The 17878-nt window shown below is 43.0% G+C and overlaps 2 protein-coding genes across 2 annotated transcripts in view; one reads left to right on the top strand and one right to left on the bottom strand.

The window, feature by feature from the left end:
- Nucleotides 1–3946: 3946 nt before the first annotated feature.
- Nucleotides 3947–17878, bottom strand: part of ANAPC10 (anaphase promoting complex subunit 10) — a 188398-nt gene continuing 174466 nt past the window's right edge. The window contains exon 6 of the mRNA XM_074588887.1: nt 3947–5523. Within this exon, the coding sequence (XP_074444988.1) occupies nt 5520–5523 (4 nt within the window). The 3' untranslated portion in view covers nt 3947–5519. The remainder of the gene's footprint in view (nt 5524–17878) is intronic.
- HHIP (hedgehog interacting protein) overlaps nt 16497–17878 on the top strand; it is a 74843-nt gene continuing 73461 nt past the window's right edge. The window contains exon 1 of the mRNA XM_074588877.1: nt 16497–16763. Within this exon, the coding sequence (XP_074444978.1) occupies nt 16497–16763 (267 nt within the window). The remainder of the gene's footprint in view (nt 16764–17878) is intronic.

Genomic DNA, 17878 nt, shown 5'->3' with positions numbered 1-17878 from the left:
GTTTTGCATCCTGCTTGAAATTACTTTAATGAATAGTGTGTGTCTGGTACCCTCAGTGAGCTGGTTCTGCTGCCATTTTCACTGCTCCTGTTTTTTCCGTCCAGAATAATCACTGCTTGTTCTCAGTCCTGTGCTACTTTTTCTGTTTTTCAACCTGCTCCAAATACTTGATGCAGGTCTTTATTGCCTCTGATTCACCATCTTTTCATACTTCATATATGACTGCACAGTTTCCTCATCTTATTTCTGTATTTATTTCTTTCACTAGCCTCTCCTTATCCTCCGGTGCCATTTCTTTCCCCATGAACATTTCCAGAGACACGCACCCTACAACCTTGTTTACTAACTGTATTTAATAACTGTAACTTAAGCTTTATCTATTTTTACATATGCTGTCACATAGTCCTTCTACAACATTGCTGACTGTAATTTTCAGGTAGAATTCCGTTTCACTAATGAATAACTAGCCATAAATAATCAGGCTTTTTTCTTGCTGTTCCTCTTTGATGCTTCCATTCAATTATTTATTCCTGAACAAAAGTTTTCTCTGAGAATTAGCCTATGTCTTAATTCCTTCAGCTGTTGTCTTCCCTTCCTCTTTTCTGTCATCATCAGTCATCTCTGTAAGACAACATTAGGGAACAGAAAGGAAAACAAAGAGGGGTGAGGATAGTGCAGTAAAGTGAACAGAGCAGAAAGAAAAGGGAAATGACAGACTGAAGGATATGGGGAGAAAACTGGGGCGGGGGGGAGGAACACCAAAGGAAGAAGGGGCAAATCAGTGTGAAAAAAAGAGCTGAGCATGAAAGGGGAAAAAAAGGAACAGGAAAGAAAGACTTGGGGAAAACACCATAGCTATAGATAGCAAAAAGAGTAGACAATAAGAAAGAACAGACAACGAGGAGACAGAAAACAAAGGAGATTAATCAAGACCAAAAAAAAAGCCCTGGGGAGATGATCTGTATCAGAAATAAGGGGTGTTTTTCACCAAAATTGGAGATGCACAGTATAATGGGGAACGCTACAGACCAGTGTAGAGGGCCCAGGACAATAAACAGAAGAAATATTTTAAAATAAATGAGCACAGAATGAATAGACCAGTTGTGCTGCTGTACACTCTAAACAGGAAAGGGGTTATAAGTTATGAACATTAATCTGGTGTTTCTCTACAATTTAAAAGGTAAGCAGGATGCTAAATGGCATTAGCATAGAACTAAGATGTTGTATTATGGTGGGGTTTTTTCTGCTATATGGTCTTTGATAAATCTATGTGCTACAGTATATTGAAGAAGGATACTAAAACTAGCAGAGCTCTGCTGTCTTCACACAATGATATACGGTAACAGTAAACGTACACTTGGGCATATTGCTCCTGATTGCTTATTTCAGCCTTTTGGCAAGCTGTAGTCCACCCCATTCCTGCTAAATGTTATAAATACTTTTAATGGAAATGGAATACACATCAAAAGATGCGATATTATTGGTTTATGAGGCACTGGTTAGACCTCATGCTTAGTTGGGCTCATTTTGCTACAGAAAGGCTATTATTGTACAACATAATGGAGTACATGGGATAAATTCAGCTTTTGAGATAACTTCTTATGAGGAATTGCATGTTGGCAGATGCACTGATTTCAAGTGAGGCACCCATGTGCATCTGAAGGTAGAATATTCTCCAACAAAAAGAAAAGTGCAAAAGAGCCAAATGAAATTGTCACCTTCACAAAATATACTTGGTTCTTATGGTGCTTTCAATGCATGGTGCTTGGTTATTATCATTATGCTCATCTTGTGTAAGGGAAAAAGATACAGTGATTTGACAGAGGGCACTTATGGAAGTTAGATGCAAAACCAGCAGTGATACCATGAATTAATAACATCAGCTTTGTTGAAGTTGATATTAAAATTCTAATTAGCTCCAACTGTCCCAGGGCTTAAGCAGTGTTCCTGTCACTCTGTCTATTAATTTATCAATCTAACCAGGAAAAACAAGAGTGGCCTAGCTTTTTTTAGGGACAGGTGCTAGCTTCCACTTGTAGCTCCTCTTTGAGGATTGTTTTGAAAAGACAACTAGCCCCTCTAGACACCTGGCTGTGCTCAGGAAAAAGGATGTCTAGTGCCAATCTCTTTTTTCTAGGTGGACATGGCACAACAGTTGGGCTTTAAACATGGTTATGTATCTGAGCAATAGGTAACATTTGCTTGTGAAGGCAGTGCATGCCCTTACAGGCATTTCCTAGCTCCTCCTTGGCAAATGCAGCAGGCCAGATGGAACTGTTCCTTGGGCTGCCAGTTGGACCACCCTGGTTTGTACCAAACAGGATTTTAAAAAACCCAAGGGGATGGAAAAAGTCTGAAAATTAGCAACTAAAAATAAACAGGAAATGAAGGCAGAACTGTTTCACATGAAGTGCCATAAATACATGAAATGGAATTGTCCAGTTAAAATTATCAAAATGATGAATTTAAGTAAAAACACTGGGAATAGTGAAAATAATGCCAGAGCAGAAGGGAAAGGAAGAGTTATATCTAAACAAAAAAACCCTAAACAACCTCAGCTACAACAATGCGATCACTAGAACCACACACGGATATCTTTGATGTGAGGTAAAGGAATGTGTCCAGAGGAATGGGATTTTGAAGGTCCAAAACATGTTAAGTTTAACAAGGTTCCTGTAACGACCTTTAGAATTCCCTATTTGTCACAGCAGCTATGGTCTGTAGCTTGAAAAAATTTTTCCTTTAAGTAATAGCTTTGAGATATTAAGACTCAGGCCAAGTACATAACGGAAGTTTGTATTCTATCATTTGTACTGCATAAGCATGAGAAATTAGATAGGAGAAAGATACTGCATAATAATAACAACAACAATACTTTACTAGTTATCCAGGATCAGTTCTTAAGATTTAATGCAGATTTTTTTTCCAGATGGAGATAAGATGTTGTCAGCCTGTGAGGACATGTTATTTTCAATATACATTATTTAATGGAAACATAATGCCAATGAGAAATAGCACCACCTACAATCTGATAGTACTGTTTAAAGCTAGAAAAGTCAGAAGAATCTCTCAAAACACACAGGGCACAATCCTTTATTGCCAAGATGAAACCTACCTACAGTGACTTTTTCCTTCTGCAGGTTCTGTTACTGCAAAGAGCTATGAAACTGCTTTCTGACCATTCCGTTTAACACTCACACCAACAAAATGTAATACAGAAAATACAGTATAAACACACAGTATTTACACAATGTATCGTGTATGCTAATGCTGAGATACTGAGTAAAATACTGCAACACGCAATTTCTTTTGGTATTTCACTCATCTGAGACCTTGAGACACTAAAGGCTGTGTTTTCTAATTTTGGAGTTTTACACAAATGCGGGCACTGGAGCACTTTTGTTATCCAAACAGCTCCCCCAAAGATTTAAACACAGTGAAGCACAATCAAGCCTTATTAGATAGATTATTAAGTAGGACTTGCTAGGATACTTGAACTGCTAACCAAAACAACATATGTAGCACATGTTTGTGCAGAAGACTGGGAGTCTTAAGTCTTCTTCCTGTTCTGCAAGGTGAATTCCACTGAATAACACTTGGTTCTAAGGAGGGAGAGGCAGGGGAGGGAAACAACAACAACAAAATAGCAACAACAAAAAGATATTCCTTTCCTGCAGGACATATGGAATGTGAAGCATCCAGGACAGCAAACTGCAGAAGTATCACTTCAGAGTTCTTTGGATTTGCTGAACCCTCCCTACAGTTAAGCCAGCAATGCAGGCAAAATATTAGGTATTTCCATAGCATCTCTAAGTCAGCACTTTTTTAGGTGGTTGTCTCTGATGTGGCACCATAGAAATGATCTCTCAGTGATTGTGCTTGGGTACCAAAGCTCTTAAGTTTGCAGGTGAAACAGCACTAGATTTCTTTTTTTCTTTTTTTTTTTAAGTCTCAGTGCTACAAGTCTAATCTGAAAATGATACTGTATTTTTCTGGTTCGGTCTGCCTTATTAGTAGTAAAAATATTTCTATATTTGGAATTTAAAGTAATGAGAAGAAGACAGTAATTCAATACCAGATAAGCTGGTTAGCAAAGAGGACATCATAAGACCATCTAAGACGGTGGGTAGAAACTGCATCCTGCTTTAGTTGGCAGGCCATGTTCCTTTCTTTTGCTACTAAAGTGCCACTACACTAATATTCTAAAACAATAATGCGTAAGATAGAGCACAAGGCATTTTGTTGTTGTTTCATGGGTATGGTTTTTTGCCTTTTAAAGAAAATAACACAGAAGGGTATTTGCAGAAAGACCTTGGGGCAGATTGGGGCAGATTCTTAGGTAGCAGAAATTATCATAACTGAGATCAACAGAGACATGATCAACAGAGACAACATGACAGTTTCAAACAGCTGATAAGCCTCCTCTCCTCTTTTATGAGTGGGTCTTGAATGTGTCCAGAAAGGGATCACAGAAAGTCCTGTCAGAATTTCCAAGCCACTAGACATCAAGGACAAAAATATGCCTCTGCTACAGGTTTTAGCAAATGTGCTACTGGTTTTAATGAAACTCAGCTATTTTTACTTCTTTAATTGTTAGAGCATGGACACTTCAAAAGCTTAGAATTTTTCAATTTTTCTGTAACAAAGAAGTAATGGGCTACGTTTCCCTTTCCCAAATTTAAAATTTACATTAAGACCTAGACAACCAATAAGTAAATGAATCAATCTATTAATTTAACATTTCCCCCTTTTTTTTTTTATAACATGCAATCTTTACTCATTTACTTAGAATTATTCATAGGACAAAACCAGGAAATCACCATTCTGAGTATTATCTACAGCTCGGAGTTCACACCAGAGTTCAACATGTCTCAACTCCTACCTACCGATATTTCATGTAATAATAGAAAGAAGCATGCATCTTCTCCATATACACCACCATTCTAATAAATGTTCTCTCTACAATCTCTATACTTCCATAGATTCTTTAAAATTTACTCTAATATTACTCTATAGTCTATTGTAATATGAATTAGATGACAAAATCAAATGTAGATTGCCACTGTGCAAGGCAACATATAAATACATATAAAATACACATGGAAAATTAACTTCCAAGGGGCTTAAAACTAAAGACGAGAGATAATATTAAACCAACTTAAATAATAAAGGTTCTAAACATAATTGTATTCAGCTTTCTGTTTCATTATGTGCTTGATTCCAGTAGCATCACTGTAGTCAGTGAATTTCCAAAAGCTAGGTAATTCAGACACCTTTACCCATGACCCATGTGAAAATAAAATTAATTTTGATGCACATTGTACCAGAAACTCAATATAAGTCCTGCAAATAGCGTTCTGTAGCAATACCCATATTTTTTAGTGTCAACTAAAGTTTTTTAGTGAAAACTAATTACCCATTCTCAGTATGAAACGTCGATGGAGTTGGCGGTGGAATCATACTTGGGTTGCAGCACTCCTCACCATCTCAGCCAAATTTCACGCAGCCAAGGGTGTTGGCTACCTGTAAAACAGTGATATCATCATTTCCAATTGTCTCCTTTTTAAAGCTATGTAAACAAAACCATAGTATCAACCAAAGCTGCGTTTCCACGAGCAAAGAAAATTCAAGAAATTGCAACTCCAGAGTACTTTACATTTTTTTAAAATGTAAAAATGTAACTATGAAAAAGAAGGAATTTTTATCATTCACTTGAACTGGAATATTTGAGTATTCATGCACTTCTGACACACGTTGATCCAACAGAACCTCAGTTCTTTTCCATCAGGTCAATAATAAATATTCCACAATGTTTATGAATATGTAGACTCATAAAGCATTAAACCTATATGACAAAGCAGAAGATCTCTCAATTTTTGTTGCTTTATGTTAAAACAGTTATTCAGAGCACTTGATACCCATGAAAAATCCATGTTAATCACATATAATAATTTAATATAAACTGCAGTGCTATAGTTCTTTTCTAGTTTGTGGACTGCCATACACAATGACTGTATCTTACATGACAAACGAAGCAATGAAACATTATTCTCATTTAAACACTACAGAAAGCTCCAGCACAGCTTCGTTAAATAATTTACTGAGAAGGTCTTAGCTAGTTTGGGAATGTAAGAAAAATTTCCTATTATAAACAGTACTTAGCACTTATGAAGTGCTTTGCATTTTCACAATACTCCTCAAATAAGCATGTAAGTATTGTGCACATTGTACAAGTAAGGTCACTGAAATGGATAGCTTTCTCTAAGAGAGATTTAACAATAAATGTTTTCTCAAATAAGAATTAGAATACATCCAACGGTTTCTGTTTCAGAGCTATCCAGAAACCGTGGCTTCCTCGATTCTTCAGAAGTTAAGTGGTACATGAACCAATTTTATTGTCCTATCAATGCATGACTGAAAATATTCCATATTAATGTAATATTAATAACATAAGTATAAAAATAAACCTAAGTATGTACGTAAACAGCTATTGTATATGTGGCTAGCTAACAACTTTGCACTCATAAGAAATAGTGTATCAAGGTGTTGTAATGCGGAAGTTCTGGCCCAGGCTAGAAGGATGTACATATTAAGAGGACGATCAAGAGAGAACTGATTAATTTAGGGGAACCTGTTCAATGGGATCTAGATCAAGCCACAGCGGAGAGGATATCTGAAAGAACCTTGATTTCATTATTCACTTTTCCTTCTCTATTTTATCATTAATTGTTATTCTTTTTTTTTCCTATTTTTTAGTGCTAGACTAATTTTCCTTTCTTCAAATAAAAGGATCTTTCCTTCTACTCATCAAGGGGTGAATGGCTGCCAACATTGAGAAAGGATGTAAGAAAATAAAAATGAACACATTTAAATGTTACATCTTTTCAGAACTCCATCTCATCCTAATGGCTGTAGGTAGGTGGATCTCAAGGTACAGTGCGGAATCCTATTTGAGAAATCTCTAAATTAAGGATCAGTAAGAAGAAGAGAAGCACAGGACTGTTTCCTCATCAAGTTCTTTTTCTAGAAGTGTCCTAGTTGTGTCCTATATGACCCCCTCCCTGTAGGAAAACAGAAAAATAACTAACTCATAATTACTATGTTATCTGCTTGAAATTACATTTTTAACATCATATTAAAAATTACAACTAAAACTTTTAAAAACTCTGTCTCCTACCCCAAACTTCTGGAAACTTTAGAATCGCTACCTGTCCCCTCAGCTCTGTCAAAACCATTTAATTCTGCAGACTTCCAGACTAGTTCATTGATTTCTTGGTACAACAGCACTCTCAGGGAACGTACAGCTGTCACTTAGAAGTGTTTCCTAAAGTTTTGTCTGTACAGATTACCTACTCCTGAGACATGCAAGTGCCCTTGATGTTAAAGTTCAAACCCTTTGGAAAGCCATGCTTGGTGGAGCAATACACAAGCCTCCCAGAAGAACTGAACATTCGGTGTGAGGTTATAGAAAAAAAACATCGGTCCAGAGAGAACAGCCCACACAATCCCTCTGCTCCTTCAAGCTGCCAGAGACACAAGATTCGAATGTCTTCAGGGCCTTCCTCCATTACATATATTTAGATAAGGTTATCACAAACAGTTCCACTGCAAGTACAGTGCTAGCATCTCAGACTTTACATTAGACAAAAATGACTGCTGGAACAAAGTATTCCCTCATGAACAACCAACTGACTCTTCAGTTTCCAAAAACGTTGAATGGCAGCAGAAACTCATTTGACTCCCACCCATACTTGACTGATTTGCTAGCAAAATTCAACAACTAGTCCATGATATACACATTGTCCTGCAAACAGTGTATTTTCATATTAAAAACCATTAAATATCATTATTCCAGCGGCTGGATTTGAAAAATCGATCCTGATTATCACCCTTTATGGAAGTCAACATTTAATACGTTGGTTGCTATATCATATCTGAGTGGTGACCTACACCTACTAATCTTGTCCCACACATAGGAAGAAGGGTGTAACTTTGTACAACCCCTGGAATGGGTGGTACATTTAGGGGTGGAATGTACCACCCCTAAATAACCATTTAGGCCCTACTCTAAAAAATTATATGGGGAGTAGGAAAGGTTAAAATTCTGGAATAACGACCACTTTATATCATGTTTTTGCCAGAATCAGAACCGAACCTCTGCAGTAAGGGTTAAGTGCAGTCTGTTTACCTCATTCAAACAACATCTAGTCTGCAGTGACCATTCCTTGGGAAATTAGGGATTCCCTCACATCTGTAACAAATTACGTGGAGCAGTACAGCTCATCCTTAAAGTTCATTTGATAGTGATTGTAATACATGCCTTAAGGTTAGCATGGAGTGCTTAACTCAATCACTTGATTATACACAGAATTTCAAATCCTGTAGAAACCTGGCTGCATATAAAAGTTCTGGGATTGAGGACAACTCACCTGGAGATCAGGTCTGTTATTTGGACAATAAGGTAATTTGAACAAAATACCTCACCACAGGCAGACCACATTCATACAGAGAACACTACTACCTAATAGGGAAACATACAATAGACTACACAAAGTTTTCTATTAGAGTTGTCCAGGAACAGATGGTTCCAGCATCTGCTATTGTGTCTCCTTATCCTGGGTTATTTATTTATTTTTTTAAATATGGTTCGGCCTTAAGTTCAGTCAAAGTTCATCTGGCATCTACATCAGTTTACATCTTTATCCAAGGATCTTCTTTGTTCATACATCTTACAGTCAAATGAACGAAATGATTCACACATTGCCACCTGGATGTGAACCTACCAGCTACTTTGATTTATTTCACACAAAGTTAATGGACTCTTCATCTCAAGGTTTAGAAGAATGTATATGGTCCAATCTGTCTTTGAAAACCACATTCCTGGCAAAATAGTATCAGCCTGCAGAACCAGGGAGTCCCAAAACCTAACAGTTAGATAGTGCTCCATGTGGATAAAGCAGCTTTATGACCACATCCTAAACTCCTAGCCAAACCGGTGTCTGCATTCCATTTTAATTATAGTGAAATTGAGCACCACTTTTTAGTTAAAGGTTGACTATTGTAAATAATCTAAGATCCACATGCTTGAAATTTGCTGTGCATCATGGGAGTGTGAGGGAGGGCGAGCAGGCCAAACTCAGTCACTTCAATGATGGGTTCCCAAAAAACAGTCTCCGTAAGAACTAGCTGTTTACAAAATCACCTGCTTCTTCCAACTTTTTCTTTGCATGACTGAGACTCAGACTGTAGCTTTAATCCTCTCCAGACTGATCTCATTCGGTCAGGATTTAGGCTGCTAACACAACGCTCCCAACGCCCCTTCAGGGATGCAAGACAGAGAAAGTTACTAAGGGTAGAGTTTGTAACTGCAGGTCAGTGCAGGCTAAACAGGCACTTCAAAAAGATGCAGTATGTACACATTACACCGGCACAGAGAAGACAGCCTAGAAGTGCACATGATACTGCAGAAGCATATGCGATGCCAGAAATGTGAGGCAGCTTTCGGCACCGTTCTGAAATCGTTTACTACAGGCCAAAACGACTGATTTTGAGCATGCTGTTAGCATGTGTCTGAGAATGATTGTTAGGTACACTGGTACTTTCCTCCATAGGCCACGGCACTTGGTAGTTCTGAGAACGATGTGTCGAGGAGTGCATGTATTTGAGATGAACTCCCGACTTTCTGAAAGAGAAGTTCTGCTACTGAATCAGATACAGCTTTCTGAAAGCTGTATTACACAGATGAATTAGACACATGCTGTTCTAGGAAAATATATGACAATGGTTGCTAACTCCATTGTTATTTTCCACCTGTGGGAGAAAAGTTTTTCTACTGTTTGGAAAGTAGCCTCAAATAGCACAGTTAATATAGTACACACTCTCTACATGCAGCAATGCTGTACATGGTGCCTTAGCAAATATTATATGAAAGCTACTGTGAAGAATTTCCTGAAGCCCCTATATCAAATATGAATCGACTCACACTGATTTCTGCAACAGAGTGAAATGTACATGCACTGCACATTTTCCACAGTGAAAATCTGTGGAACCCTATCTGACATCCCAGTCATTGATCGGCTCAGAGCAGAGCTTCAGGACTGCTTAGTTCTAATACTGCCAGGCCATAATTTCCATCCCCACACACAGCAGGCAACAAAGAACACGAGGCACAAATATTTAGTCCCATTATTTAGTTCTAGCATGCACAATATCACTATTCAGAAAGACTTTTATTCCTTTGATAATTATTACAAGCATTGCAGAGTTTCCTCGGTGGCACCTCATACAAATTGTTCGTACAGCAAGTTAGGGATACTTCAAACACTGGAGCAAGGGATAGCGTACATGTGGCTGGTAAACTGCAGCAGGCAGTGGGATCACTACAGGCCCTGGTAAGAAAGATTTTCCCACAGCAGCTTCCTTTGTCTCTTTGTAACATACATAAATAGAGACACACTGTTGAGGTGAATTACAGCAGGTAGTGAAAGCACGCAGACCATAGGCAAGAGGGCCTCTTGAGTCTTCATTCCCTCATAAAATGGTTTGCTTTATCTGCCTTCTAGTTAGCCTAGCCTATGTTGCAAAATTGAACACACGTAATTGAAGGTTTGTGTTAGCAGGTGACGTGATGTGCTAAAATAATCTGTAGTTCATATTCCCTGATGGGCCAATCAAGCGGAGTTAACATCAGCCCAATACTGCTTTTGTACCCAGACGGGACTCAGGTTTTTTTGAAGTCATGTTTAGAGAGTAGACGCATTAGTTTACAGTCCCAAATGGTCCAGGTGGCTTCAGCTGGTTTAGAGGATTTCTAAGAGCCATGGGGAACTCTGTGGTAAAGACATACCCAAAAAACCTGTCTGTGACTGTCTGGGCACCTATTTTCCCATAAAAAATATCCTAACAAGTCCTGTTCATTCATGTTATACCAGCTTTCACACCTCGTATTTGTGGTATGCAAAGACAAGCAACATGTTATTCTCAACCCCATGAAATGATGTGGGCTATAGTATATGGTGGATAGAACCAACCAGAAATGTTCTGACCAAACTGAAAAATTCTGTTACATCACAAACAGAAATATAAGCAAAAATATAATGGTTTTACAAACTTCTGACTAACCACAAGATGCTTTTATGAAACCATTCCAGCAGTTTTCCTTCTTCATTACCAGAGGAGCTGCTAGAGCAAATGGACTTGCAGAGTTCACAGCTGTGGGGAACTCCTGCCATAAAGACTGTCCCAGAGTCAGGGTTTCCTGATATTCCAGTTCTCTGCCTTGAAGCCACAGGAACCCTAGCCCCAGTGATGCAGCAGAGAGCCAGAAAAAACTCCAACTTCACTTCTAATGGGACTCTCAGGACAGTTGGGCTTTCACCCAATAAAAGCCAGAAGCACAGGAGCTCAGACTGCCAAACCTTGAGATTCCTGCCCAAGTCCTTATTCCAAATTTCCAGATTTCTGGGTCTCTGTCCATCTAGCTGACAGAAAACAGGGAGATGGGACCCTTTAACTTTCAGGAGCCACAGCTGAGGCAGAAGCTTCAGAGTTCAGACTCTCAAGCTCGATTTTGTTTCAAAGCAATTAAAATGAGCTATCTGACTACTTTAGAAAGATTTTTCTACTTTCCTTTCTAAATGAAACATACAAAATTCAAAATTAAAGGCTTTCTGTCAGAATTGAATCTGGAAATGAAATTCTAATTTTGAGCATCCACAGTGGAGAATCCATGACTGAGTATTTCTTGCTGGTCTATGACACAGAATGATCCAAAAAAGAACACAGAATCATGGAATATCTCAAGTGGGAAGGGACCCATAAGGATCATTGAGTCCAACTCCCTGCTTCTCACAGGACTACTTAGAACTAAGAAACGAAGTAGAATAATTGGCTTCACAGCACATCCCACAGTTTAGGGAGAGTGCTTGAAATAACAAGTATAATGTTACAATGGATTCAGTGAAAAGTGTAATGGTGATGAGATATGGAGAGATTCCATCCTCGTTTAATTTGACAATGAAGTGGTTCTGAAAAAAAAACTTTTTTGTCTTCACAAAATAAATGGCAAGACAAAAGCGTGTTTGAGAGGTTCCACTCAAATGCCAGCTAAAACAAAAGCAGAGCCACTCTCCGAGAACTGAAGTCCACCTGCTTCACCTAGTGAAGTGTCCCTGATAGAGAGGGGTGACCTTCCTGTACTGGTATCTTAAATACCGTAATTTCTCAGACGCAGCCCAAGGGGAGTGTTGATTTCTCTCCTAGCCTGGTCCAACACAGCAATATTCCTCCTCGTGGCATGCCAAGTATTTGCCAGCAGTGTGGAAGGAAGGAATTTAGCCCTGATATCACTGCTGGTAAGACACATCTCATACGGCATGGGCTTAGCTGCAAAAGTGAGGTGACCGCATGTGAAGTTGTTCTGTGAATCACAAGAATATGTAAAGACAACACCTGTTGGTAGTTCAGGAATCATTCCATGCCTCTGTTTGCTTCCATCAAACCCGATGCCATGAGATCACTTTGCCCAGCTTCTGCTCCTATCTGCAAGCTCATACGATAACTGCATTTCCCAAAACTGACACTAACTGCTACATATAACTACACATTTCCTCTTCTGTTCAAACTACTGAGGAAATCAGTAACTTTAAACCTTAAAGCAAGTTTCTTGGTGCATTTAAATTCCCTTGTAAAAGATGTATGACTGTCTGAGAACATAAAATAATCTGAGAAATAAGCTCAAGCACATGCCACAATCAGCCTTACGCTCCTTGAAGGGTATTCTGACACATTAAATTCACACAATACAGATACCATGACATATCATGATATAGATAATAATAGAGATAATGATGGTAATAGCATAAATAAGCACAGTGTACTTATGTCCTAGGCAAAACTAGAAGAAAATCTAGCTACACTCAAACACCGTAGCAGCAATAGCTTCCTTTTAAAAAACTTTCTAACCCTTTCACACATAATTGCATTGTAACCCAAAGATTTCCATCTACATCCTACATACTCTGAACAAATTACAGAATTTATTCAGCCCACTTACAGCATTACTATATTTAATCTTTTCTCGTAATGAGCTTCATATGGCAGAATCCACATTGCCTTAAAAACCCGATGTTTTTGTTAACCATATTTCCTACGTATATGTTTTTACTTCGTAAGTGTTCCCTTATCTCTGTTTATCAGAGACTGGAAGTCAGATGAAGTTGACACTCTGAACTGGCATATACCAATACTGACCTTAACTTTGCATTATTAAAAAGGTTTATAAATAAAATCCTGTATCGATCAGCTTGAAAAAAAAGAATTATTTATTAAAGAAGTCCTCATGTACTTTTAAAGTGTGGAAAGGAACATAAGATTAAATCAGGTCTTGCACAAAACCTGAAGAATCAGCAATTTCTATTCAGAGGTTTTAAAGAACGTTCAACCTTCTCCAAGTTTTGCTTATACATCTTTATATCACTCTATCACTACAGAGCTTGAAGTTTTGAGCACTTTATATTATAAAAGGTCAACAGTACATTCCACAGAATTTCTGGGAAATGTCTCCATCATAGATCTCTGTAAAATTTCTGTGTAGAAACTGACCTTCACAAACTGTCAGCTCTTTCTTAGTTTGGCAACTTGATCTAAATCCCATTTCGGGAAATCATTCTCTATTTAATTAATACACCTCACACTCACCTCCTCTGAGAACTACTACAGGTATACATAGAAACGGATATTTATGCAGGCAGCACTTGAAGGAGGAAGAAAGGTTATTTACTAATAGCTGTATTACTTTGATCATATAGATTTATATTCCTCACTTCCTCACTCCTTCAGTGAGACAGGAACTGTGAGCAGCAGGCCACAACTGCTTAACAGAAATTCTCACTATTTGTTTTTTCAAGAGGGTATCTGCCCCACAGTCACTTCTTTCCACCGAGTTCCCATTTCCCACTCCAGTAAGGGAGATGCAGGGCAGAAGTATGCAATCTACTTGAAAAGTATGAGCACCTGCCTTCACAGGGAACGGGACACACAGACCTCCAGCTGTGTCCTTTTGCCACTGCAATTCTGCCAGCGTAACCCTCTGTAAGGAGTCTGCTGAGGAACAGAAGTGACTTTATTCTGATACCGTAACTCTGCTTTATACCAGAATTGCTTCTATTTCAGAATAATCTAGGTAATAATAAGAGTAATAAAAATGGCATCACTGTTGCAGTACAACTACATTGCTACAGTTCTGCCAGTCAGCTTGCTCATGGAACAAGTTCACGTATTGCAAAGCAGTACTTTTTTCTAAAACTACAAAGCAAGAACGCTGTATCACCGGTGCTGTTGATATCCTAAGGGTGCCATCCTTATTTCACTCATCAACACGAGTGCCGGGACCCAGGCTGTGCCAGAGGCCCCCCTCATTCACGCTGACGTAGCTCAAGCCTTGGTTGGGAACATTTTCAGCCAAACGAGACTGGTGGTAAGACAAGTGGTGGTCATGAGTTTAGGAACCACTAGCCTTCAAGAAATGCACTTAAAGGGAGAGGAAACAGCCTTCATGCCTACTCAATGATTTATCTGATGTACTATTTGTCCAAATTCCTATTTAGTTCAGTGCGGACTGTTTAAGGATAAGAGTTCAAACGTAAATCTGAAGAGACTCATTTTTTTTGGTTAAAAATACACGTGAGAACAGTAAGAGGCCCTGTTTGCTTTAGAAACAACACTACCATGCACCAGGAGCTCCATGCAATGCTACTTTTCCAGTCTCCCTCCTAAGGAGGCTCTTTGGGTGCAAGCCATTTTTTCCTCTATTTCAGGGATCAGAAGCAAGTCCCTGGTAAACAGACCTCGGGGCTCTATTTGTCCAGCTGCCCTTTACCCCCAGGTCAGCGGCTGTGGCTGCACCCGCACTACAGCTGCCTCTAAGGACTTCTGCACCTTCCTCTTCCCCACGGGAAGAAGCCAGCACCTCCTGGCTATGCTCTAACTCCTTCCTCCCACCTGCGGGGCTCTGTACAACCTCCTCCCCAGGGTCCTCGGCCTCTCCCTGGGCTGGTGTCCTCTGGGCTCGCATCCTTCTCCACAAATTCACTTCACCGGGTCACCCTTTCCCATTCTGGGTGGCTCCTGTCACCCAAGTGCTTGACGCTCGGTTGGTCCCACTCTTCCCACACACAGGTCTCCCACCCTCAGCTCACCAGGAGGACACTCGCCCCCTCCACACCCTGCTCCCTCCTACCATTACCAACGGCCGCCATGTTGACTGCCACCAGTGACCAACTGGCCATACTTGGAACTCGGCTGGCACAGTCAGGGCAAAGGTGCCAGCGTCGCTGCGCTGACAGACACTGGAGCTCGGCTAAAAACCCACCGGGAGCTGGCGGTGACCTCGCCGCTCTCCCCTGCACCCCTCGACGCCTTCCCCGCGCCTCTGGAACCTTCCCTGGCGCCCGGGGGATGAGTCGGGGGTGCCCGCGGCGGGCACGGCCCGTCACGCCCGGATGCAGCTCCTCTGTCAGGCCGGCCAAGGTTGGAGGGGGGGGGTTCTGCCGCCGGGCCCGCGGGGCGGCCACCTCAGCCCTCAGGGCGGCGGGACCCACCTACAGCGCTCGCCTTCTGCCGGGCACGGACGCGGCTCCACCGGTTCCCGCCGAGACAAGGCGGGGTGGTGGGGGGAGAAGGCGCCTTTCCAGGGCCGGGGGACTCGGGGAGAGGGGGGGGCGACCCCCGGTGCCGCCGCCGAGGGGAGCGCTCCAGGGTCCCTGCCTCCCGCCCGCGCCGCTGAGGGGAGGCGGGGAGGGGGGGGTTGGGGGGCGAGGCCGGGCGCGTCGCCGCCGCTTCCCGCCGGGTCCGGCGCGCGCGGCCGGTGGCGGCGGGTGACGTGCAGGGCGCGCGGTGGCAGCACCTCCCCGCGCGCGGCTTAAAAAGAAGAAGAAAAGAGGGAGCGAAACATGAGAGCCCGAGCGAGCCCCAGCCGCCGCCGGCAGCAGCGGAGCGGGCATCCACCGGCCCGGCTGCCGCCGCCGCCGCCGTCCCACCTCGGGGACACCCTTCCTATGGGACGACGGCAAGTGAAGGGCTGGTGCTGCCGCCGCCGCCGCCCGCTGCCCGGCCCGCCCCGAGCCTCGGCGCCTCGGCGCGGCAGCGGCAGCTGCTAAAACCTGTGCGCCGCTTTTGCACAACTTCGCCGGCTTCCCGAGAGCATCCTCCCCGCCCGGCGCACACCCCCCCACACACCCCCGCCGGGGGTTTGTTCCCCCGCTTCTGCCCTTCTCCCCTCCGCCTTTTCGGAAGCGGGGGTGGCCGAAAGCGCTTTTCCCTCCGCCGGCTTTTTTTAATTGCTACCGTTATTATTCCCCTCCAGACTTTCCCCTTCTGGGGGAGGGAGGTGGTTTCCTGATCCGAAGTGCAAAGAAAAGTCAGTGGGATTCCCCTCCTTCTCCCCCCCCCCTCCCCTACCCCCCCTTTTTTGGGTGCATTCACACGCTCCCTCAGGCATGATGCTCAAGATGCTGCCGTTTAAGCTGCTGCTGGTGGCCGTGGTTCTGTGCTTCTTCGAAGGGGATGCCAAGTTTGGGGAGAGCGGCGCCCGGAGGAGAAGGTGCCTCAACGGGACCCCGCCGAGGCGGCTGAAGAAGCGGGACCGGCGGGTGCTGTCCCCGGAGGCCCCGGGCGGCGGGGAGGCGATGTGCCGCGGCCTCTACCCCCGCCTGTCCTGCTGCTCCCGCACTGACGCGCAGGGGCTGCTGTACACCGAGGCCAAGGTAGGCACCCCCTAAGGCTGCTTTGGGGTTTGGGGGGAGCTTTTTGCCTTTTGGGGTTTTTTTTGGTGGTTTTTTTTTTTTTTTTTCCTTCGCGCGGAGCCCGCGCACCAGCCGCTAACCTGCTGCTTTGCCGGGCGGGGTGCGGAGGAGGGGGATGCAGCGGTGGGGGGGCGACGGTTTCTGCCCGGGAGGTGAGGGCGAAGCAGAAACATGACACTGGCGCTGATTTATTTCCTCGGGAGTCGCGGGGTGCGGAGCCGCTGCCCCGGAGGGGACGGGCGCTCGGCGGGGAGAGCGCTTTGCCAGCCGACGGACGGGCGGTCGGGGAAGTTACTTTTTTTTTTTTTTTTTTTGGTCGCCAGAGTTGCTGGCGGTGGCCCCGGCCCCGGCCCCGGGCTCGTCCCGGGTACCGCGGTGGGCCGGGCCGCCCCGCAGGTACCGCCGCCCGGGAAGAGGTGGAGGAGCCGGGAGGGGCGAGGGGGGGGAGCTTCGGCTGCCGCCCGGTGGGGCCGGTACGTTCGCTTGGCGGTGCTTTACGGTTGATTTTCTTTTCTGGGGTGAAAAAGCTTCTCCAATTTGCTCCGAGTGTCTAGTCAGGACGGGTTTTGGATAGTAGATGGTGCCGGTGTACCAGAACTTTATCATCTCCAGCCTCCTCGGGGCCCATCTGTCACTCAGAATTACGCGTATCGGCTGCAAAGGACCCCCGAAGTTTGCCTTTTAGGACCCTGGTCTAAGAGTTCTCGCTCACGGGCGGTTTCTCACACAAGGTGCCGTGAGATACTCTTCCTTTTCACATTACCTGGCAGCCTCCTTGCCCAATTTCAAGCTGCGGTCATGCGAAGGGAAGCACCTCCTCTGCTCACCGATTTCTTAAAATTGTCACTTGTCTGCATCCTTTAGCAAGTTAAATTCTGTTTATCAGCCTGTTGCTCAGCTTTGCAAACGCGTGGGTACCTAACCCCGCAGGACCGGGTTTGATCCGCTCTGCTGGGATGACCAGTGTTGCATCCAGGGGTACGCACAGGGAGGGAACTTGCTGAATAATGTCATTAAGAATCACTGCACGTGAAATAAACAATCAGGTGTCTTTTTTATTTTTTCTTTTCCCTTTT

Source organism: Larus michahellis, chromosome 5 (assembly GCF_964199755.1).
Source record: "Larus michahellis chromosome 5, bLarMic1.1, whole genome shotgun sequence".
NCBI lineage: Eukaryota > Metazoa > Chordata > Aves > Charadriiformes > Laridae > Larus > Larus michahellis.
Note: the sequence above shows the minus strand (reverse complement) of the source record. Positions and strands in the feature narration are given on the sequence as shown.